General features: G+C 60.2%; 2 protein-coding genes across 4 annotated transcripts in view; one reads left to right on the top strand and one right to left on the bottom strand.

Moving 5' to 3' along the window:
* The window catches only part of ARAP3 (ArfGAP with RhoGAP domain, ankyrin repeat and PH domain 3), a 437,919-nt gene that overhangs the window by 201,964 nt on the left and 212,825 nt on the right, over nt 1-23,130 (top strand). The window lies entirely within an intron of this gene.
* The window catches only part of PCDH1 (protocadherin 1), a 63,289-nt gene continuing 50,607 nt past the window's right edge, over nt 10,449-23,130 (bottom strand). For 2 of the 3 annotated variants that reach the window (XM_039702729.1, XM_039702727.1), the window contains exon 5: nt 10,449-14,295. In XM_039702729.1, coding sequence (XP_039558663.1) covers nt 13,910-14,295 — 386 coding nt within the window. In that variant the 3' untranslated portion in view covers nt 10,449-13,909. Of the gene's footprint in view, nt 14,296-16,324; nt 16,368-23,130 lie in introns of all 3 variants that reach the window. The other variant, XM_039702730.1, reaches the window with a different exon arrangement.

A 23,130-nucleotide genomic window follows, 5' to 3' on the forward strand; every position in this document is an offset into this window, starting at 1 on the left:
GGATGTTCCATCAGCCCTGCAGGGATGTCAGGGCAGGAGCCATGGTGGGAGAGCCCAGGAGAAGGGAATGGGGTCCCTCCGTGCAGAAATCCAGGCTCAGGGATGGAGTTATCCAAATAGCACAGGGACAGAGGTCACCCCCGTCCTGTCATCACCAGGAGTGTGGGCAGGGCTGGGATTGGGATCCATCCCTGCAGGCATCACTGCCTTTGCAGGCACATCTCCAGTGCCGTGGAGCTGCTCTGTGTGTCCCCTTCCCTGTCTGGAGCAGCCCCAAATAGCACAGGGACAGAGGTCACCCCAGTCCTGTCATCACCAGGACATAACCCAGGGGTGTGGGCAGGGATCCATCCCTGCAGGCATCACTGCCTTTGCAGGCACATCTCCAGTGCCGTGGAGCTGCTCTGTGTGTCCCCTTCCCTGTCTGGAGCAGCACTGGTGGCTTTAGGGTGTCCCCCCCTCAGTGTCCCCCCCTCAGCCCTGCTGTTTCTCGGGGCCTCTGGCAGAGCTGTGCCTCATTCAGGCTCTTTATCTGTTTTCATTTTCTATGCACACCTCTGGGGCACTGCTCAGATATAAAATAATCAAAATGACAGTGCTCTGGTGGCTTTAAGGTGTCCCCCCTTTGTGTCCCCCCCTCAGTGTCCCCCCCTCAGCCCTGCTGTTTCTCGGGGCCTCTGGCAGAGCTGTGCCTCATTCAGGCTCTTTATCTGTTTTCATTTTCTATGCACACCTCTGGGGCACTGCTCAGATATAAAATAATCAAAATGACAGTCCCCAGATAAAGGCCACTTCTGCGAGGAACACGCCAAGCTCTCGTGGCAAAGCACACAAATGGAAGTTTATTTTCTACCTCAGCACCTTTCGGGCCTTGCAAGTGTTGGATCCAAAGGAAAACCTCCTGCTCAGCTCTTTCCCACCTGTGAAACGTGGCGCAGTGCATAAAGTTCAGAGGCAGGAGTGAATAACAGCGACTTTCATTAAGTGTCAAGTGAAAGCAGAGCCAGGCTGGAGCCTAATTCCAGTTGGGACCCGTTCAATAGCAAATTAACCTGCCAGTGATCTCCCAGGAGGCTACTGAGCAGAGCAGGAGGAATAATTTGAAACCAGGTTTGGAGAGCTAGGTAATATCTTTTTTATTAGATCAGCAGATAATTTGTAGCCAGATATTTATTCTGCGAGCCTCTGTGTGCGTGAGGAGCCCTCTGCCTCCCCCGCTCCCTCCCAGATCCCTGAAAACCTCTCTGGATATTCCCATCACGGAGGCCAGACCCGAGCAGGGCTCGGGGTGCCCGGGAAGGGCAGGGGGCACTTTGGGGTTTGTGTGACCCCTGCCTGGCCGCGCCCGGGGAGGGGAGGCAGAGCGAGGATGGCCACGGGCATGGCCGAAAAGGCTTTTCCCCTTTTTTTTTTCCTTTTTCCCTGGCTGCTAGCAGGGAGAGGCCGGGCAGGCGGGCAGTGCCGGAGCAGCATTACCTCACCAGCGCCGAGCCGCGTTGGCTGCAGCGCCCGAGGAGGAGGAGGAAGAGGAGGAGGAGGAGGGGGATGTTATCTCCTGGCAACCCCCGCGCCTGTCACATCCATCACGGCGGCGGATGCAGCGCAGGACCCGCAGCCCCGGTGCCACGGGGATCCTGCAGAGGAGGGCTCCCATCCCTTGGAAAAATAAACCCTGGGAATGAGCTTTTCTGGGGCCGTGGTGACAGGGATGGCAGCTCAGGGATGAGGGAGCAGGAGGAGGGCAGTGCTGGGAAATCAGGCTGGAGAGGCTGGGCCCAGAGACAGAAATCCCGAGCTTGTCCCAGCTGATGGGTCAGGACCCCCCTCACCCCCAGGGAGGGGCTGCTGTGGCACTGAGGGTCCTTCCTGCAATTCCAGCTGGGATTGTGTCCATGCTGGGACACAGAGCTGCCAGCACGGTGTCCTCCAGGAGGGGAGCCCAGCACAGCCCAGCTCCACCAGGAGCTGCTCCAGTCTGGGCCGGTGGATCGCTCTGCAGCCACAGCCAGGCCGCTCCGCTTTCCAGCATGCAGATTTTCACCTCTGGCTGCCAAAAGGGGCACGATGAGGTGAAATATTCGTGCCCTCTCTGCTTGGGGAGGAAGCCTCGTGTGCATCCATCCTCTGCCTTTGGCCAGATTCCTTCCTGAGCACCCATCCTCTGCTTCTAAACAAAATTCCTTCCTGAGCATCCATCCTCTGCCTGTAACCAGAATTCCTTCCTGAGCATCCATCCCTGGCTCCGAGCCCTCCCGCGGGGTTGGTGACTGCGGGGCCGGGCAGGCGGCACATCCCGGCGGGATGAGAGGCAGGAAAAGCTGGGAATCGCCCCGGGGCTGCCAGCCACGGCCTCTCCGGGCTACCGGAGTTCCTTCAGCCTCACCCGGACCTCCGGCAGCAGCCTGTGCAGGGACTTGCACTGGGATGGGAAGGGGAATGAGGCACTGGGCAGTGCTGGGATGGACTGCAGCAGGAGCAGAGCAGATCCGAGGGGATCTTGGCTCCTCCTGAGCTGCTCTGAGCCACGGGCTCAGCTCGCAGCCGACTCAGCACCGGCCCCGCCAGGGCTGGAGGCGCTCGGCAGCCCCGGGATGCTCCTGGCAGCCCCGGGATGCTCCTGGCAGCTCCCGGGCAGGGATGGCGATGGCGCTGGAGAAGAGCCGCGATGGCCCCGCACCTCCTGAGCATTCCACGCTCCCGGGCTCGCGGCAGTGCGGGAGAGGGGAGGGGAGGGAGGGGAGCGGGGAGGAGCGGGGGAGGGAGCGCCTGATGAGGAATCCGGGAATGGGAGGCAGACAGAAAAACTAATCGGGGATGATTGAGGGAGAGCAGGAGGATGAGTGAAAGATTGAGACAGAGTGATAAAGAATATGTCAGACGGACAGGAAAACTAATAAAGAATAATAACAGCCCCTGGCCCTGCGCAGCGCCCGCACCCGCCTCGGGCTGAGCGGGGGGGCAGGCTGGGTGTGACACGCACCCCTGCCCAGGGACACACGGGGACACGGTGTGTGTGTGTGTGTGTGTGTGTGTGTGACACCCACCCCTGCCCAGGGACACACGGGGACACGCTGTGTGTGTGTGTGTGTGTGTGTGTGTGTGTCTGGGTGTGACACCCACCCCTGCCCAGGGGACACACAGGGACATGCTCTGTGTCCCCCCCCGGACATCTGGTCCTGCACAGAGCAGTTCTGGTAGCTCAGCCTTGCACTCACAGCCACGTTGGTGCCCCCGGGAAGGAGGATGGCGGTGCGTGGGTGTGCAAACCCGGGTGGCACTGCCCCCCCACTTGTCACTGTCCCCAGGCTGCTGGGGACACCCCCTGCCCAGCCCAGGGGGAGGGTGAGGTGCTGAGGGAGGTTTGCCCTCACCAGGTGTGTCCTACTGGGTTAGGGGCACACCCAGCTGGCCAGCCCAGCATGCAGGATCCCACAGAGCCCTTCCCTTCCCTTCCCTTCCCTTCCCTTCCCTTCCCTTCCCTTCCCTTCCCTTTTTCCTTCCCTTCCCTTCCCTTTCCCTTTCCCTTTCCCTTTCCCTTTCCCTTCCCTTCCCCTCCCGTGCTCTGACCCTTCATGCCCAGGGCAGAGCCGTGCCCGTGCCAGCCCCTGAGCTGTCCCCTGCTGTCCCCAGAGGGGCTGGTGCCACATCAGCCCCCCCGTGCTCTGACCCCCTCATGCCCAGGGCAGAGCCATGCCTGTGCCAGCCCCTGAGCTGTCCCCTGCTGTCCCTAGAGGGGCTGGTGCTACATCAGCCCCAGCCTCCTGCTCTCTGCTGTCTCTTGTGAGGTCAAACAAGTGGAGAATTCCTCGTGGAGCAATGTCCCTGCTGCATCCCCAACCTGCCACCACTGGGAAGCTCCAGGCAGGGAGGGGTGGGTGGCTCTGGGTGTGGGCAGCTCTGTGGCACTGGTTTGGGCTGGTTTGGGCACTGCCAGGGCAGTGCCATGGCTGAGATCAGCCTGGTGGCAAGGGACAGGGATGGGGGACAGAGCTCAGGCTGGCCAGGCCCTGGCTGGTGACACATTCTCTGTCACCAGGGCTGGGGACACGCTGCCGAGGCAAGCAGGAGCTCTCCAGGCATTGGGCAGGCTCTGGGGTCCTGAGGAGGGGAGGGGATGGGGTGGGAAGGGGATGGGAGGACAGACACGAGGGATGAAAGCCAGGAGGGAGAAAGCTGGAGGTGACATCCCACGGCTCCAGGGTGAGCACGGTGGGGTTTGGTGCTGCCTGGTGCTTCCCAGGCAGGGTGAGGATCTCTAGGAGCTCACTTGTGCCTGCACAGGGGAAAACCAGCACGCTGAGGCTCAGGTGGGGCTGGTTGTCCCTCGCATTTGGGATCCCACGGCACCCCCGGGCTGTGTGAGTGCCTGTGCAGGTGCCAGCTGCTGCGCTCAGCCCTGCCTGGGGGCTGTGCCCGAGCACATTCCAGCATCCATCGGCCGGAGGCGGAGCGCTGGAACAGCGAGTGGGATCTGATCATCTCTTCATCTCCTGCACATTTGAGTCATGAGCATAATTCAGCAGTTTCAGGCTATGGGGAGGCTGGGGAAAGCAGCCCCTCCAAGCTTCTCCTCCTTGGGAATTGTCTGTCCTTCCCCACCCCTCACCCCAAGGACCCTCACCCTCACCTGGGGTGCAGAGCATGCCACCACATTTGGGATGAGCTGGCCTGCACAGCCGGGGAGCTGTGCCATGGCAGAGCTGCCCTGGCAGCCAGAGAGGCCCTGGGAAAGGTGCCATCCTTCCCAGCAAGCTTGGAAAGGGCAGGGATGCGCAGAGCTTTTCCCGGGAAAGGACCGCCGTGCCCTGGTGTAAATTCCTGCTGGTGTAAATCCTGCAGGACCCACTCATGAGGGGGTCGTGGATCTGCTCTCGGGGAGCTGGGGGAGCTGGGTCTGTGTGTGGATGGAGCACCCAGACCTGCCCAGTGCCAGGGAACCAGAACCAGGAGCAGAGCAGTGACTGGGATGGGATGGAGAGCCCAGGGAGGGATTTAGGGTGGGGATGAGGGCAAGAAGGCTCCATCCCTCCTGACGCTTTCCCAGTGCTTCCCCACATCCCTGTCCTGCCCGCCAGCCCTTCCCAGCACTCTGCAGATCCATCCCCACTCTCCTGGCTCTGTTACAGCCGAGTCCCTCTGGCCCAGAGCCCTCTGCTTCCTTCCAGGCTTTCCTTGAAGGCCTGTGTTCCCTTTTCCTGGCCACCAGGGATGCACCCTCAGGGCGAGTGCTCATGAGACCGTGGCCTCTGTCATCGATTCCCTAAGGATGCACATCCTCCTTTGGCAACCCTCAGCTGTGTTTGGGTAGAAAGAACTGATTTTGGGGCTTTTCCTGGATTTGTGGGTGGTTTATGTTGGAGTTTCCCTAGGTGAAGGAGGTGCCACTGGAATGTGGTGTCACCACACAGGCAACGAGTTGTGAGTGGGCAGAGCAGCCGTCCCTGGTGGTGCCTCCAGATCAGAGCCATGCAGGGAAACTGAGGAATGACTCAGGCCAGTTCATTCCAGAGGTGTTGCCCAAAGGCCACACCAAGTCCTGGGACCACTTTCAGCTCTGCCTCATTCCATAGGATCATAGAACATGGAATGGTTTGGAAATCAGTTTGATCTTCCCCCTGCCATGGCAGGGGCACCTCCCACCATCCCAGGCTGCTCCAAGCCCTGTCCAGCCTGGCCTTGGGCACTGCCAGGGATCCAGGGGCAGCCACAGCTGCTCTGGGCACCCTGTGCCAGGGCCTGGCCACCCTCCCAGGGAACAAATCCCTCCCAATATCCCAGGTGTGGCAGTGCCAGAGGAACAGAAACCTCTGCCCTGTGCTTGCAGGGTAACACCACAGTGGGTTATGGGGGATTCCTCCATGTTATTACAACACTAATTAATCACTGGGCCTGACGGTTTTCCTGTGGGATCCTTCCCATGCTTCCCAGAAAGCCAAAGTGTCCCTGCAGTGCTGCAGTGGTGACAAGGCTGCTGTAAACAGGGAACTGAGCAGGGGCTGCATGTCCAACCTCTTTTAAAAACTAATTTTTAAAGGTTTTGGGAAATAATTTTCTTTCTCTGGAGTCAAACCTTGCAACGTGGGTCTGTTTTAGGAGTGCAGGAAGCCTCAGCTGTGTCCATGTGAGATCAGAGTGGAGATGGGCTCAGGGAGGTAATTCTGAGTTTTCCAGAGCTGCCTTTCCCCAGGGATGTGGGAGCTGGGATGTGATTGGCACCTGCTGGGCTGATGGACAGGCGGGGGAGCCGGGGAGGGGGGCAGGCACAGTTCCCTCTGCAGGAGCAGAGCGTGGCTCCCGTTCCTGCTAATCCCATTAGGGCTGCTGGCACTAAGCCCTGAGCCCTGCCTGCTCCCGGGAGCCTGGGCTGTGCTCTGGGCCAGGCTCAGCTCGGGTGGATGGGCAGGAGAGCCCGGGCCAGGCAGCCGTGCCTCCTCGTGGGATTAAATCAGGGTGCCAGGCCAGCCTGGGCGTTCATACTGGGATAAAGGGGGGTCCTGGCACTGGGAGGGGCTGGGAGCAGGGCTGGGGTGGGGACAGGGTGGGGTGAGAGCTCTGGGAATGAGGGACAGGGACAGTGTGGGGTGAGAGCTTTGGGGAGGAGGGACAGGGACAGTGTGGGGTGAGAGCTTTGGGGATCAGGGACAGGGACAGGGACAGTGTGGGGTGAGAGCTCTGGGGATGAGGGGACAAGGACAGGGTGGGGTGAGAGCTCTGGGGATGAGGGACAGGGACAGGGACAGAGACAGGGACAGGGACAGGGACAGGGACAAGGACAGTGTGGGGTGAGAGCTCTGGGGATCAGAGATGGGGACAGGGACAGGGACAGGGACAGGGACAGGGACAGGGACAGGGTGGGGTGAGAGCTCTGGGAATGAGGGCACAAGGACAGGGTGGGGTGAGAGCTCTGGGAATGAGGGACAGGGACAGTGTGGGGTGAGAGCTCTGGGGATGAGGGACAGGGACAGCAGCGTGGGGGATGATCAGCTGGCCATGGAGACTCTCCTGTGCTGGGGGAGGACAGTTCCCCGCTGGCAGAGGAGCAGAGCTGCTGGCAGCAGCACCCCAGCCTTGTCCCCATCAGTGTGTGGTGGGAACAAACGGAGCCGAGCGTTCTGCTGGGCTCCAGCCCCAGAGCCCCCCGGGGAGGGGGCTGGGCCGCCTCTAAATCTCCTAATCCCCTTCATCAGAGTGCCAGACAAGCAGAGACACCGCGCAAACTGCCTGGGGCTGGGCCCCCCTGCCTCCTCTGAGCTGCTGCAAATCCCAATCATCCTGCGGGCGATTACAGGGGCTTCTCCTGGAGCACAATATCCAATCTCCCCCAGAGGCCACCGCAACATATGCAGGGCCGGGCTCCAGGGCACGGCGGGCTCGCCTCTCGCTCATCCTGTTACCCGAGAGCCGGGCAGGGACGTGCGGGGCCGGGCGGCCCCGGGGCAGCGGGGATGGGGCAGCGGGGATGGGGGCAGAGGGGATGGAGGCAGCGGGGAAGGAGGCAGAGGCTGCCCCGAGCTGCCGCCCCGCTCCTCCGGCGCTCCGGGCTCCTCCCAGCCCCGATTCGGCCCCGATTCTTCCCCTCTCCATGGTCCTGCTCTGGAGGTTTCACAGCTGCCTGTGGGAATCGTGGATTTAAACACATTTCGTGATTAAAAAAAAAAGAAAAAGTGGTGTCAGCTTTTCCGTTCTGTTGGAATCTCTGCCCTGAGCACTGGGCTGGCTCAGCGGTGATCCAGAGCCCTGCTGCCGTGCCAGGGGGATTTGTGGCCATCAGCACAGCAGAAAGAGCCGTCCCGTTGCTCATCCAAGGAAAAATCCACCCTGCTGGGCCCTCCCTGCTCAGGCAGCTCTGCTGGCTCACTCCGCAGTTGCTTGGCCCAGGAACTGCCTCAGCACCTTTCAGATTCTTTAAGGACGCAGTGAGGATGGGTCAGGCTGTTCTGAGGTTCCCACCTGGCTCCCTGCTTCCAGCTGCCAGAAATGCCCATTGCTCTGGGAGCCAGGAACTTGGGCAAGCACAGATGGGGATGGGGGCGAGGCCCTGAGGGTGCCCAGAGCAGCTGTGGCTGCCCCTGGATCCCTCGAGTGTCCCAGGCCAGGCTGGACATTGGGTCTTGGAGCAGCCTGGGACAGTGGGAGGTGTCCCTGCCATGGCAGGGGTGGCACTGGGTGCCTTTCCAGCCCAAACCCTTCTGGGCTTCTGTGTTCCTGTGGCTACTGAAAATCCAGCTTTAAACCTCCAGTGCTTAGGGCTGAGCAAAGTCCTGCTGGGAAAACCCTCAGGAGGAAATGGTGCCACTGCACTGCTGGAGCCAGCAAGAGATCCCAAACCTCATCCCCATTACCATGCAAGCCCTGGAAATGACCCTGCCAGGCCTGTGCAGGCAGCTGGACAGCTGGGGCTGCAGGTCAGGCCCTCGGGAGGCACAGGAATTAAATTTCCCATCAAAATGGATGTCCCTGGCCTGGCACTCTCCCAGCTCCCGCTGTAAGCCAGGACCCAATTAAGCCAGAGATACTTGGAAAAGCCAGGTCACAACAGAGCTTTGGCACGAGCCCAGCCCAGCCCTGTCACTCGCTGTCCCCAGCAGCCACCCCTCAGCCCTCAGGGATGGCCAGGAGCTCCCACCTCCAGCCAGGAGTGAATCCCCACAGACTGAGCAGGGACACCGAGGCCACATCACCCCATCCACGGAGCCCCGGCAGCTGGGACAGTCCTGGGGTGCAAGATTCCTGTTCCCAGCCCCTGCAGGGCTCCCTGGGCACCCATTCCCATGCTGGGGGGCTCCTCCTGGGGTCCCTGTGCCCATTCCTGTTCCCCCCCCCGCAGGGCTCCCTGGGCACCCATTCCCATGGTGGGGGGCTCCTGCTGGGGTCCCTGTGCCCAAGCCCCGGCCGTGCTGGGCAGCTGCAGCACCCGCAGCATCCGCAGCCCCTTCGCAGCCGGTAATTGATGTGTGCTGCCATGGAAACCAGAGGGCTCCAGCCCGGCTGGATGCGAGCTCGGGGCTCTGCCGGAGGAGTGGAAGGCTTCGTGTGCCGATGTGGGGTGAGGGGAGAGCACAGGAACCGGGAGGAGAGGCAAGGGGGGAATGAGAAGGGCAGGGAGTGGGTGGGACAGGGCCAGCAGAGGGGGGAAGGAGGCACAGATGGCATCAGGGAGGGGTCTGGATATCCTGGGATGGCTGAGGAGGAGGGAGTGTGAGGGCATGGAACGTTCAGGACAGACAGGGAGGGCCTGGGGCTGTCTCTGCTTAGGAAAACTCCCTTTGGTCACCTGTTTTGGGGGCAGCTCTGCCCTCACCACCCTCAGCATCCGGACCCTCTTTCCTTGGAATGGCAGCAAAGGGGGCTGCCCAGGGTCCCTGGGGACTCATACAGGGTCCCTGGGGACTCATACAGGGTTCCTGGGGACTCATCCCTGCTCCCAGCTGGCCTGGTCCTGCCCTGAGGGGCAGCTGAGAGCCCCCCGGGTGTGAGCACAAGGGGCAACCCCTCAGGATTGGGGGCACTGGATCCCCTCTGATGGCCCTGCAGAGCCCTGGGGAGGGGATGGCTCAGAAGGAGTCTCTGCAAAGGGGAGACCAAGCTTCATCTCCACGTGGGAACTCCTCCTTCCTGGAGTCTTCCAAGCTGGGAAGGAGCCTTTGCCTGGTGGTCCAACCACAGCGAGCCCAGAGCTGAGCAGGGAGAGGTGCGAGGCTGTGTGTGAGCTCAGCACAGCCCAGATGTGCCACACCTGTATGGAACCCCCCAGAGAGGGGAGCAGCCCTACCCCAAGCCAGGAAACCACCCAGGATCATTGGGATCCTGTGCACAGGCAGCCAGGGAAACCCCACAGCCAGGGCTGGAGGAGCTCCCTGCAGCTGGGGTGGGAACAGCCACAAATGTGCCTGGTTTGGAGGGGCCCAGATGCTTCCAAAGGGTCTGAAATACCCAAACCCCCATTAATGCCTGGGAAAGGAGCTGGTGAAATGGTGGCAAACAGAGAAAGTCTCCAAGGAGTGGTGGTGGAGATGGGAGAGGGTCCAGAGAGCTTGGAAAGGATTTTCCCTGATTCCCACCTTGGCTGGTGACAGGTGCAGGCAGCCTTGGGGCTGGAGGTGTTTTTTCACTGAAATATTGGGGTTTCAATCATAGAATCAATCATAGAATCACGGAATGGCTTGGGTTGGAAGGGGCCTGAAAGCTCCTCCAGCTCCAACCCCCTGCCATGGGCAGGGACACCTTCCACTGGAGCAGGATGATCCAACCTGGCCTTGCAGGAGCCTGGTCTGTGGGACACTGCTCTGGGGGCTTTTCTTCCTTGTCCTTGTGCAGGAACAGCCTCAGGCTGGCAAACAGGGAGCCAAGAGCAGGGCAGGCAGGCAGGTGGATCCCAAAGCCTCCGGGTCTTTCTTCCCCTGAGGGTGCTCAGGGGGCGGCGGGGAAGGAGCAGGCAGGCCCAGAAGCAGCCGGGTTTTCACACTTTTATTGTAAAGCTTTAGGAAGGGCTAATTACAATGGAGTTGGTCATCTTGACAGCTCAGCAAACGAACGGAACAGGGGAGAACGGAAAGGGGCATCACGACGGTGTCATGCTCACGGCTCCGAACAGAAAGAGTTACAAGGGAATCAATTGTGCTCACAGCGCCCGGGGAAAACCAAGCCCAAGGCCCAAAGGCTTCCCCGCACAGGGAAATGCATCACACATTGAGCAGTACAACCTTAGCAAGAGGCGTCGCCTTAGACATAGGGCACCATCTGAAAAATAGTGGGGGGACTTTACTCTGCCATAGGATTTCTCCTTTTAGAAAAGCTACACCTGCATGTACATAAAACTGTACAAAAAACAAGGCATCACAAGCAAGGAAATGAAATCTCGTATAAATAGAACCAACACTGAAGAGCTACAAAGGGGTCGCTTAGATCCTTCCCACGCAGCCCGCCTGCTCCCTGGCTCCCACCTTTGGTTTTCCCCCTGGCTTGTCCTAGTGCAGTGTGAGATACAGTGAACCCTCCTCCTCCCTGTGCTTGTCTGGACTGGAGCCCGTGGGGAGCTGTCCTCCCCCCACGCGCACAGAGGCTTTATCCTTCTGGCTTATAATTGTGCAAATGAGCTTCTTCCCACAGCACCTCGTCCTCGCCCTCCCCCAGGACTGATCCCCAGCGACACTGGCAGCTTCCCCCCGGGAAAAATCCCCTCAAACCCCTCTCCCAGGACTGATGGCCGGCACCCTCTCCTCCCCAGGGACCCATCCCCCTGCACCCCTGGTACCCCGCTGAGGCCCCGGTCCCATTGTCCCCCTCTGGGCTTCCCCACACGCCCACCAGTGCCCCGAGACCCCCAACCCCTCTGTGCCCCATACACCCAACCCTGGCCTCACCGTGCTCCCCTTCAACCCCCCGCCAGCCCTCTGTGCACCCCCACAGGACTCAGCCACCCCCAAACCCATCCCCACCCCCGGGGACCCCCCTGCACTCCCTCCGCACCGTGCTCGCACTGAGGACCTCGCCAGGTGCTCCAGGAGACAGCACAGCGATTCCAGCCACAGGAATTCCAGCCTCGGGATCCCTCTGGAGACCCCAGCACAAGGTAGGGAGCCCCCCGCCGGGATGAGGTGGTCTTGGACAAGCCCCCCCGGGATGTGGCTCTCTGGGGGTCCCCAAGAGGGGCACTGGACACTGCCACTGCCTGGGCCCAGGGGAGGCGTGAGCAGCCGAGTCGGCAGTGGAGTCAAAGATCGTGGCCAGCGCGGCCAAATTGCACATTCTGCCCAGTTTGGCCCTGAAACTACAGAGCTACAATAAAAACAAGGTCAGGAGCGGCACCTGCTCAGGCAGCCACACCGCGGGAGCGCGGCCCCGCAGGGCAGAGCAGGAATCCCGGCCGGGCGGGCGGCGGGAGCCCCACGGGAGCATCCCCCTGCTCCAGGGCCCCGGCCGGGCGGGAGCAGCAGCGGGAGGCCGGGAGGAGGGTCCTGCCTCCTCCGGCTGGCACCGCCGGCTGCCGGGGCCGCGGGGATGCGGGGTGGCAGCGGTGCCACCCGGGGAAGGCAGGGCTGGGGCACGAGGGGCACCAGGGACACGAGGCAGCGGGTGCGAGCAGGCGCCTTCTGCCGCCCTTCCTCTGCCCCCCGGGCTCGGCTGGCACCGGGTCCCCCCGGGGAGCCGCACGGGGAGGTGGCTGCGCCTGCCGCCGCCCCATCGGGGCGAGAGGAGCTGCTCAGAGCACGGTGCTGGGGGGAGAGGCTGGGCAGGGGGTCCCGACAGGCACTACAGCTATGGCAGGGCAGGCCCTGCCCCGGCCTGCGGGGTCCCTGTGCCCCGGAGCCCCGTGCCAGCCCCGCGGGCACGGCCCGGGCCCGTCCTGCCGGCCTCGCTCCCTCAGGAAGGTGCCAGAGCTGGAGACGGGAAGCACAAGGGTGCAGCACGGCCCCTCCCGCGGCCCAGACGGGGAAGGGCTACCCAGGAATGAGGCGAGAGTCGCCGGACCCCTCCGGCCAGGGGTGCACCCCAAAACCAGGGCTGTGCCCCGGCTGCCAAGGGAGCGGCGACAGAGCCAGGGGTCCCCCTCGGGAAGCCCTGTAGGGGCAGGGGTTCCTCTCCCCCCGCCCTGCATGGGAGCTGAGGATGCCGGGGCAGCGGGGACCTGCCGGGAGACCGGTGGACCTTTGACAATGGAAGAGAAAGCTGGACCCCGTGAGAGTGGCCCTGTGGCCTAAGGGCAGCGGAGTCCAGCGGGCAGGGGCTCGGCGGCCCCCGGTGTGACCCTGAGACAAAGCTCCTCCTCACAAAGGCAATGGTGGCTTTACAGGCGGATGGGACGGAGGTCGAGGGCACGGCACAGCCTGGCCTCGTGGGCATCCCCTGCCCCGGAGGAGGCCCGAGGCGATGGGCCGAGAGCCGGAGCCACTGGCGACCTCCCTGCCAGCAGAGGCGGACTGAGGGCTTCTCCGGACCCAGCCGGTCCCTTCCTGGGGACATCCCCTCCCCGGACCCAGCCGGTCCCTTGACTGGGGGCTTCCCCACCCCTCCTCCACCCGCCAGGCGCAGGGCCACCACCGGGGACACCCCCACCCCCAAAGCAGCCCCCAGCTATGGCACCGGGCAGTCCCTAGGGACCCTGCAGCTTGTGGGCACAGTGACAACGTTCAGAAAGAGATCCAGGCTGAAAAACAGCAAAGTCCCTACAGTCCGGCCAGGATGCTGCCCCTCTCCTCCAGCTCCCCAGCTGCTGTTTCAGGGACTGATCACATCTCTATTTACAATATAGAACATGAGTGCGGGCCGGACGCTGCGCTCCCAGGGGCTCTTCCACGCAGAAAACCATTCAAAGCTGGAACTTGCTCCCTGTGGTTTGTTATTTTTTTCTCTTTTTTTTTGTTTTGTTTTGTTTTTTCCTCTTTTTTTTGTCTGCTTTTTTTTTCTCATTGTTTTGTTTTGTTTTCTCTTTAAACGTCTTTCTTTTTTGTTTGTTTCAAGGACAATAAAAAGTTGCGATCAGGCAGGACTTGAATGTCATTCCTATAAGATTCGTATTTACAGGAGTCTACAGCAAAGAGACAGGCAGCTGGCTCCCCGTGCTGGGGGACACTCCTCGTCCTATGCCCCAGGAACTCCACCAGCTCTGCGTGGACCTTTGGTACGTAAGCCCTTCTCTCCCTTCTCCGTGCCCTCCGCACCAGGAGCCTGCCCAGCCCTCCCCGGCAGCAGTTCGGGATGCTCGGCAATCGGGGTTGGGATGCTTTTCACCCTCCCCACCCACCCCCAGCCCCGGGAAACACGGGGTTAAAAAGGCTCTCCTCTCATCCCTGCCTCGCCCTGCCCTACTCCCCGCAGAGCCCCCTGCCTTGGAGAAGGGTCGGAGCCATAAAGCATCAAAGTGGAAAATGTTCCTCTGGCCTCAGCTCCCTGCCCCTCACGCCCAGCCTCACAGGTAGATCTCCCTCTTGGTGGTCTGGGCCGAGGGGGTGGTGGCTGGCTGGAAGTCCGAGGTCTGGGTGAGAGGAATTTCCTCCATGGGAGAGTCCTTGCAGGGCTCATGGCTACTACTGGAGAAGGCACTGTACGTGGGGAGCAGGCGGAGGTTGGCCATTTTGGTGCTGCGCTCTTCTGACAGTCTGGGGCTGCCGTTCCCGACTTGCTCTTGACTCCCTCTGTCTTGGTAAGGCACAAAAGTGGAGAGTTTGAGGGCGTTCTTGGGCCTGCGGCTGGGGGAGGACTGGCCAGGCATCCAGCAGGTGTCGGAGTGGCCGAACTCTGTGCACTCCCGGGTGCAGGTCCCAGTCATGGCTACATCAGGCAGAGGCCGGAGATCTGCGAGGAACAAGGGACAGCGGCGTTACCCCCGGGAACTCCAGCTTGGGGACCCTGCCTCGGGAACCCCGGCTTGGGAACCCCACCTTGGGAACCCTTCCTCAGGAACCCTGCCTCAGGAACCCCACCTTGGGAACCCTTCCTCAGGAACCCTGCCTCAGGAACCCCACCTTGGGAACCCTTCCTTGGGAACCCCACCTTGGGAACCCTTCCTTGGGAACCCCACCTTGGGAACCCCGCCTCAGGAACCCCGCCTTGGGAACCCTGCCTCAGGAACCCTGCCTTGGGAACCCTTCCTTGGGAACCCCACCTTGGGAACCCCACCTTGGGAACCCCGCCTCAGGAACCCCGCCTTGGGAACCCTGCCTCAGGAACCCTGCCTCAGGAACCCCACTTTGGGAACCCCACCTTGGGAACCCCCTCTCAGGATGCGGGGATGAGCAGCAGGGACTGGACATCTCCATCCTACCCATGCTGGGAGGGACAGCCGGACTCATGGACACCCCAGGAGCCGGACCTACATGAACACCTCAGGAGCTGGACCCATGGACACCCCAGGAGCTGGACCCACAGACAAAAAAATGGGAGCAAAGCAGAGCTGGGAGGGAAACCCAAAGCCACAGAGAAACAGAAGGCAGAGCACAGGGCCAGCCCCTCTGGACACCAGGATTGCACAGGGAGGCTCCACAGCTTGGATTTGCACCACAGGACACACGCTGCCACACCAGGCTTGATCCCAGAAGCTGGAACCTGCTAAGCTCCAGGAATTCCCATTGGGCACTGTGGCATCCCATGGCATCACTGTGCAGAGACAGAACTGCCCTGGAGTCAGCTCCAAGGCACAGCCATGTGTCCTGGGCAGCATCCTCGGGCATCCCTGCCCTGCTCCCACCAGATATTCCAGGCCCAAATTCCACATTCCAGCCTCCCCTGGCACCCTCAGCAGGAGCCACAAGCCCAGCCAGAAGTCCTGGTCCCCTGCGGAGCCTGAAATCCCCAAGCACATGGAGGCAAAGCCATGCCCACCCCGAGAGAGGCCGGTGATGCCGTGGGGTGCCCTGTGCACCAAACCCCGAGGGAGCCCAGCACCCCAGGGCACCACAGCTCCCTGCTCCTGGCACAGCCGGGACACTGAGCACCAGTTAGACCAATTCACATACTGGTGTCCTCACACACCAGCCACCCCCAGGTGTCCCTGAGCCTTGGCCAGGTGTCCTTGGCACAGGCAGCACCTATCACGAGGCTTCTGAGGCCAGAATTTGGCACTTCCATGCAGAGCTGAGTGTCCCTCCCAGATCCATCCCAGTCACGAGCCATTCCTTGATTTCTGCCCCAGTTTGGGACACCACAGAGTGCCCCAGGACATGTCACTGCCTGCTGCCACAAGCAGATCCAGCCTGGTGCTGATGTTGGGGTGGAAGCAGGGGCTGCTCATGACCTTGAGGCTGCTTGGACTTCCAGATGGTTCCCAAAAATCCTCTGCATGTCTCCACCACTGTGGACTCTCCATCCCATCCACTGACAGACTGATGGAGGGAGACACTAAGGATCTCTGGGGACCTGAGACCTGTGGGGCTCCCCCTTCCCACGGGACACACACTGGTCCACACAATTCCCTCATCCCAAAAGCAGAGCAGACCCAGAGGCACTTCCTGAGCCCTGGAAAGAAGCAAACCAGAGCACCATGGTGGGGTTTCTGCCCTGGCCAAGGCTCCCTCCTGCCGCCAGTTTGGGACTGCCACACACCCGAGTCACCCTGGCACAGCTTTCACACACAGGATGCAGGAGACGGCTCCAGACAATGCTGGGAATGCTTGACACTGGCATGGATGAAGGGGTGAAGTCAGCAGCCAACCACTGTGTGGGCACATCTTGCCCTAAACCAGCCCCCAGTGATGCTCCCAAACCCTCCGTGGGGGCTGAGGCAGCCCAGTTCCCCCCTGGGGCCTGTGCCCACGTTCCATCCCTGGCACCCACGGGAGCTCCCCCTGGCAGCTGGGACATCCTGGCGGGAGCCACACGGACATACCTGATGGCAGCCCCCCTTCACAGCCTGCTCCGCTCAGGGGACTCTGATGAGGGGCAGAAAAAGGACGACAGCGTCACATCAGTGCACAGCCCTGGCTCCACACCCCCTCAGCCTCTGCCACCCCTGTCCCCCTGCTCCCCGCTGCCTCCTCGGCCTCTCCTGGCCCTGCTCCAGCCTCCTGGAGGCTGCTCCGCCACTGCTGCTCCTCCCTCACTCCTTGCTCCGGCTTTATCCTCATCCTCCCTGGAGCCCAGCAGCCCTGGCGGGACTCACACGGGACACTGGGAGCCACCTGGGTGGTGACACCAGAAACTCGGGCACGCAGAGGGGTTGGGCTGTGCACGCACACATGGACACACACAGGGATACACACATGGATACACACAGGGATACACACACAGGGATACACACACATGGATACACACATGAATACACACACATGGATACACACCCATGGACACACACAGGGATACACACATGGATACACACACATGGATACACACCCATGTACACACACAGGGATACACACACAGGGATACACACATGGATACACACACATGGATACACACCCATGGACACACACAGGGATACACACACAGGGATACACACATGGATACACACGGAGATACACACACAGGGATACACACATGGACACACACATGGATACACACACAGGGATACACACATGGCTACACACGGGGATACACACACAGGGATACACACAGGGATACACACACATGGATACACACCCATGGACACACACAGGGACACACACACATGGATACACACATGAATACACACACATGGATACACACCCATGGACACACACAGGGATACACATGTGGATACACACAGGGATACACACACATGGATACACATATGGACACACACACAGGGATACACACATGGATATACACACATGGATACACACACAGGGATACACACACATGGATACACACATATGGATACACACACATGGACACACACAGGGATACACACATGGATACACACATGAATACACACACATGGATACACACCCATGGACACACACAGGGATACACATGTGGATACACACAGGGATACACACACATGGATACACATATGGACACACACACACAGGGATACACACATGGATATACACACATGGATACACACACAGGGATACACACACAGGGATACACACACAGGGATACACACAGGGATACACACATGGATACACACACAAGGATACACACAGGGATACACACATGGATACACACATGTATACACACATATGGATACACACATATGGACACACATGGGCACACACAGGGATACACACATGGATACACACACATGGACACACACACATGGACACACACATGGATACACACACAGGGATACACACAGGGATACACACAGAGGGATACACACATATGGATACACACCTATGGACACACACATGGACACACACACATATGGACACACACATGGACATACACATGGATACACACATATGGACACACACATGGACACACACACATGGACATACACACATGGACATACACACTCGGACACATCCCAGCAGGATGCTCCGCCCTGCTCGCGGCGCGGGGGACCATGAACACACACAGGGATACACACGTGTGGATAAACACACACATGGACACACACATGAATCCACACTCGGACACATCCCAGCAGGATGCTCCGCCCTGCTCGCGGCGCGGGGGACAGCCATGCTCACACTGCGGGGACAAAAGCAGCAGCACAAAGCAGCCCAGGGGACACGGCGGTGGCATGGGCAGCACGAGAGCACAGCTTGGCAGGGCACGTCCTTGGCCATGCACCAGCGGCCCATTTCCTGGGGAATTGCCTTGACTCTCTCTCCCACGTGAGATACAAAACCAGAGGCACAACGGCTCCGTTTTCATCCCCACTCTGGGCAAGCAGAGCAGAGAATGGAATGTGAATCCAAGAGGATTCATCAGGTTTTCCTCTCAGGACCACAGGATGCTCTCGCAGTGGCTTGGGCATTTTGAGGTCATGTTCTGTGATCTTCCCCTTGTGTCCATGAGGAATTATCACCATCCTTTCCTCACCAGCTTTCCTCCTGGATGTCCTTTCCTCTGGCAGAAAGGCCCTGGAGCTCTGTGCTCCCAGGGGAGTGGATGGGAGCCATCCCCTCTTCCTGGGGCAGAAGGAGCTTTGCCGAGCCCACAGAGGGGACTGGCAGGACTCAAATAAAATCCACCTCTGCAGGGAACAAAGCTACGGAGATTTCCTCGTGCCAGCAGCAGCTTGGGAATGGCAGGATCAAGCAGGAACGCTGTGTTCAGGGTCTTTTATTCTGCTCTACCCATTGTCTGCTCCTGGCACTGAAGCCTTTTTCCAGTGTTGTCCCCTTGCTTGCAGAGCCACTGAGGAGCGGATTCTGTGCCATGAGCCCGGAACAGGGCAGGGTGGAATTCCTGAATAGCTGGGACTGGGAAAACACGACCCCATGGCCTAATTCCCAGCACATGCTAGTGGCTCAGGGACTCCGATGTGCCACCAGACAAGCACAGTTCCCTCCTTGGTGGGAATTTTGCCCAGGGATTTTCCCCAGTTTTGTGGGGTGGTGAGGAGAAAGGCCCACACCTCAGGGTGCACAAAGGGTACTCGGGATTTCTGAGCCTCCTCCACTCAAAACACACTTTTGTGCCTCTGAGGCCCTGGAATGTGACAACATTCCCAGGGATGAAGAGGATGGCCACACCCTCTCTGGTATCAGGGTGTCCCAGTCACACCAAGTAAAGTTTTGTGCAGCTGCCGTGTTTTCCTGAGCTTTGGCCCATCCTGGTTATTCCAAGCCACCAGACTGTGCTTCCCAGGCAGGGAAGTGGTTGCTTGGGCATTCACAACCCTCACATCCTCCTGGCTCCCCAGTTCCTGCAGCTTTGCCTCTCTCTGGCATCCCCATGTCAGCTGCCTCAGGTGCTCTCCTCCTCAGGGATGAACCCAGGGCAGGAAAAGCCAGATCCCTTTGGTTTCTTGGGGAGCAAGGTTGGGGTTTTACACCAGGATGCCCTCAGAGATGCCAGGTTGGCTCCTCTGGGAAGAGGCACAAATTGGTGCTGCTGTTAATTATTCCTGTCTCCCTCTCTCCCCACCCAGGGCAGGAGCTCATCTGGTCACAGGGCTCCTCCAAAACCTTCCTGGGGGATTCCAGCACAGCTCTGGGGCACTTTGGGAACAAGACAAGAGCAGCAGGCTCAGCCAGCAGCGCTTCCATCTCCTGCAGGAGATGGGCAGAGGTTCTCTCACCCTCTGCAAGCCCAAGCAGAGGCTGAGCCAGCCCCGAGCATGTTTTTTATGCCAGCCTGGTTTTTATCCCCAGCCTGGTTTGGTCCTCCCGTGTCTTCCACTTGCGTCAGTGCAGGGAGAGCAGGGATGGATGATGCAGCACAGGAGAAGTCTTGGAAGGGAGGGGAAGTGCTGGAGCAGCTCTGGGAGGGGAAGCAATGGGGTTATGACAGAGCAGAGCATGGCAGAGGATGCAGAGAAGCCCAGGAAAGGGGAGGAGGGAAGCACAGCATGCCAGGAGGGACTGGAGAGGCTCGGTGGTGTGGGGAAGGGGAGTGTGGGGAGAGCAGCTGGGAGGAAAACCAGATGCTTTCCCAAAGCATCAGAAAAGAGAAAAGGGATCAGAAAGAGCCTTCCTCCCTCCCTGGGGAGAACTCATTCCAGCCAGCTGCCCCAAAAGCAGAGTCCCAGAGCCCTGACTGTGCTGGCCCTGGGGACAGAGGGATGGAGCAGGGCCCACGCTGCACCCCGGGGTGCCAGGGGTTCCAAAGGTCCATCCTGAGCCAGCGAAAGGGGCAGGACTCCCAGGAGAGGCAGCTTGGCCACCATGCTGTGGACACCTGGAAACACCTCCTCTCCCATTCCAAGCCCTCAGTGCTCTGCAGACTCCTCTGGGATGTCCCTGAGGGTGGTGGCCCCCCATGACATCACCTCCCAGCAGCACTGTCCCTCCTCCCTGTGCAACAAGGACTCCCTTCCCGCCCCACAGCTCTTGGCAGTCGGCACCATTCCCTACTTCACCATTCCTGGTTCTCCTGCACCATGGCTCCTACAGGAACACTCCCATGGGCTCCCCGCTGCCCATGGCAGAGCTGCTGGCAGGCCCCATCCTGCCGTGCCAATGTTCTCCACAGGTGCCACTCTCCTGCAGCGCCACTCCTCACAGCTGTGTCCCCCCAGGTGAGTCCCTCCAGGTGTGTCCCCCCAGGTGTGTCCCCCACGGCGCACTCCCCAAGGCACAGCTCTCCCACGGCGCAGCTCCCTCCAGGTGCCATTCCCTGCAGCGCCATTCCTGGGAAGTGCCATCCCCCACGGCGCTGCTGTCTCCAGGTGCGGGTCCCCCAGGGTGCCACGTCCTGCAGGTGCCATGTTCTGTGCTGCTGCTGCCTCCAGGTGCTGCCTCCCCCCGCTGCTGCCTTCCCTGCAGGCAGCGCTGCTGCAGTGGAGCCATCTCCTCCAGGTTCCATGTTTTACAGCGCTGCTCCCTCCAGATACCACTTCCCTGCGGAGCTGCTTCCTCCAGGCACCAGTGCTGCTGCTCCCCTCCCTCCTCAGACACCCTTGGAACAGCTGGGATTGTGCAGCCCAACATCCCATGTTCTTACTCTGGCTAGCCCCATTGCTATCTTATCCAATTCCATCCCATCCCATCCCATCCCATCCCATTCCATTGCTATCCTATCCTATCCTATCCTATCCTATCCTATCCTATCCTATCCTATCCTATCCTATCCTATCCTATCCTATCCTATCCTATCCCATCCCATCCCATCCCATCCCATCCCGTCAGGAGTTTCCTGCAGGGAACAGGAGCTCCGTGCCTCATTCCCAACACGTTTTCCCCTTGTCAGGGCTCTTGGAAGAGGGGAGCTGTGCTGCAGGTGGCTCTGGAGCCAGGATCTCCTTCACAAGGCTCACCGACAAGGTCCTTCTTCACAGTTCCCAAATGAGGGGGGCACAGCCAGTGCATTATCCCAGCAGGGAATAATAGAATATTCTGAGCTGGGAGAGACCCACCAGGATCATCCCAGTCCAGCTCCTGGCCCTGCACAGACCCCCAACAATCCCCCTGTGCATCCCTGCTGTCCAAAGGCTCCTGGAGCTCTGGCAGCCTCGGGCCGGGGACAATCCCTGGCTGATCCCCCAGGACACCCTTTGGATGCAGGATCCCTCCCGCAGCTCCTCACCCATTTCTGGCCCATATTCCCGTGTGGACAAGCCCAGAGCTCATCAATGTCCCGTGCAGAGCTGCTGGAGCGCTGCCCGTGCCCCCGGCGGGGATGGATGGGCACGGAGCGCTCAGAGCCGGAGCAGGGGCAGCGGCTCCCGCAGCTCCCGCAGCCCCGGCCTCCCCCCGCAGCTCCCCGCGCAGCCGGCTGCGGGACCACGCCCAGCACGACACCACCCAGCCAGACGGCTGCGGGACCGATCCTAGCACTACAACACCCAGCCAGATGGCTTCCCAAACTTCCCACCCTCGCTCCAGATGGCTCCCGGTGTCGGAACCCGACCCGGCACTGCCCACCGAGGGGTGACTGCGGCTCCAAGCCACACCTGCGGCTCCCGGGGCAAGAACGAGCAGCACCCGCTCATCCACACATCCCCGGGGCTGCCCGGGTGCTGCCAGCGCACAGACGGGTTTCTCCTGGGCTCTGCAGTCAGGAGATGGAACACAGCCCCAGCATCCCCCCGGCCCCCCCAGCCCCGCTGGCTTTGCCTGGCTCCCGGGGGATGTGTCCTTCCCTTTCCCCACTCCCGGGGGATCTGTTCTTCCCTCGCCTGGCTCCCAGGGGATGTGTCCTTCCCTTTCCCCACTCCCAGGGGACGTGTTCTTCCCTAGTCCCACTCCCAGGGGATCTGTTCTTTCCTTGCCCACCTCCCAGGGGATTTGTTTTCCCTTCTCCCTGCTCCCGGGGGATGCGTTTCCTTTCCCCCACTCTCAGGGGATATGTTTTCCCTGCTGCAGTCACCCCGGCCACATCGCCAGAGCAACAGCAGGCAGAGCACCCAGGTGGATGTTCCTGGACACTAAGAGTGTCCCTGCAGGGCTCAGAACACACTGAGGGCTCCCAAAATCCCCACCACCCCACAGCTTCCCTGTGATACCCAGCAAAACAAATTCAACCCCCCTACAGCAGATTTTGTGATCATGGTGCCACCCCCATGATCGCCTACCCTGGCACAGAGGGGTTTCAACCTTCACTGGACTATAAAAAGCAGAATTATTACATTAAACCGCTGAATAATTATGTTAAGAAGCACCTAAATAGGATTACAGGGTTCAAAGGTTAGGAAATGCCAAAATTAGGATTGTCCAGGCAGCCTTATTGCTCCTCCTGCAAGTGCTTCGTGATGCAGAGCAGAGTCTCACTCTGATGGGAAATATTTCCCCTGGGGTCCCTTTGTGGCTTCCAGGGAGAGGACAGAACCTCCTGGGAGGGTTAACAGGGAAGAAGCTGATTTGCCAGTGAGATTCTGCCCCAGAGGCTGCAGAAACTGGGGAAGGTACAAGGAAAGGGTCAAGAGTTCACAGAAAACTCCTCCTCTAAAAGGGGCTGAAGGATGGGGGGTGTTGCTCTCCTGATGAGAAAAACCAGCAATTTTATCTCCTCCTTCCAGAAATAAAATATCTGGGCACATTTCACTGGCACTTCTCAACACATTTGGTACCTGGCACATGCCCTCTATGAAAAATCAGGTCCCTGCAGCTAAAACTCACAGCAGCCAAAAGCAAAGGCACAGAATGAGCATTGCTGGGCAAT

Source organism: Passer montanus, unplaced genomic scaffold (assembly GCF_014805655.1).
Source record: "Passer montanus isolate IOZ18808 unplaced genomic scaffold, ASM1480565v1 scaffold159, whole genome shotgun sequence".
Lineage (NCBI taxonomy): Eukaryota > Metazoa > Chordata > Aves > Passeriformes > Passeridae > Passer > Passer montanus.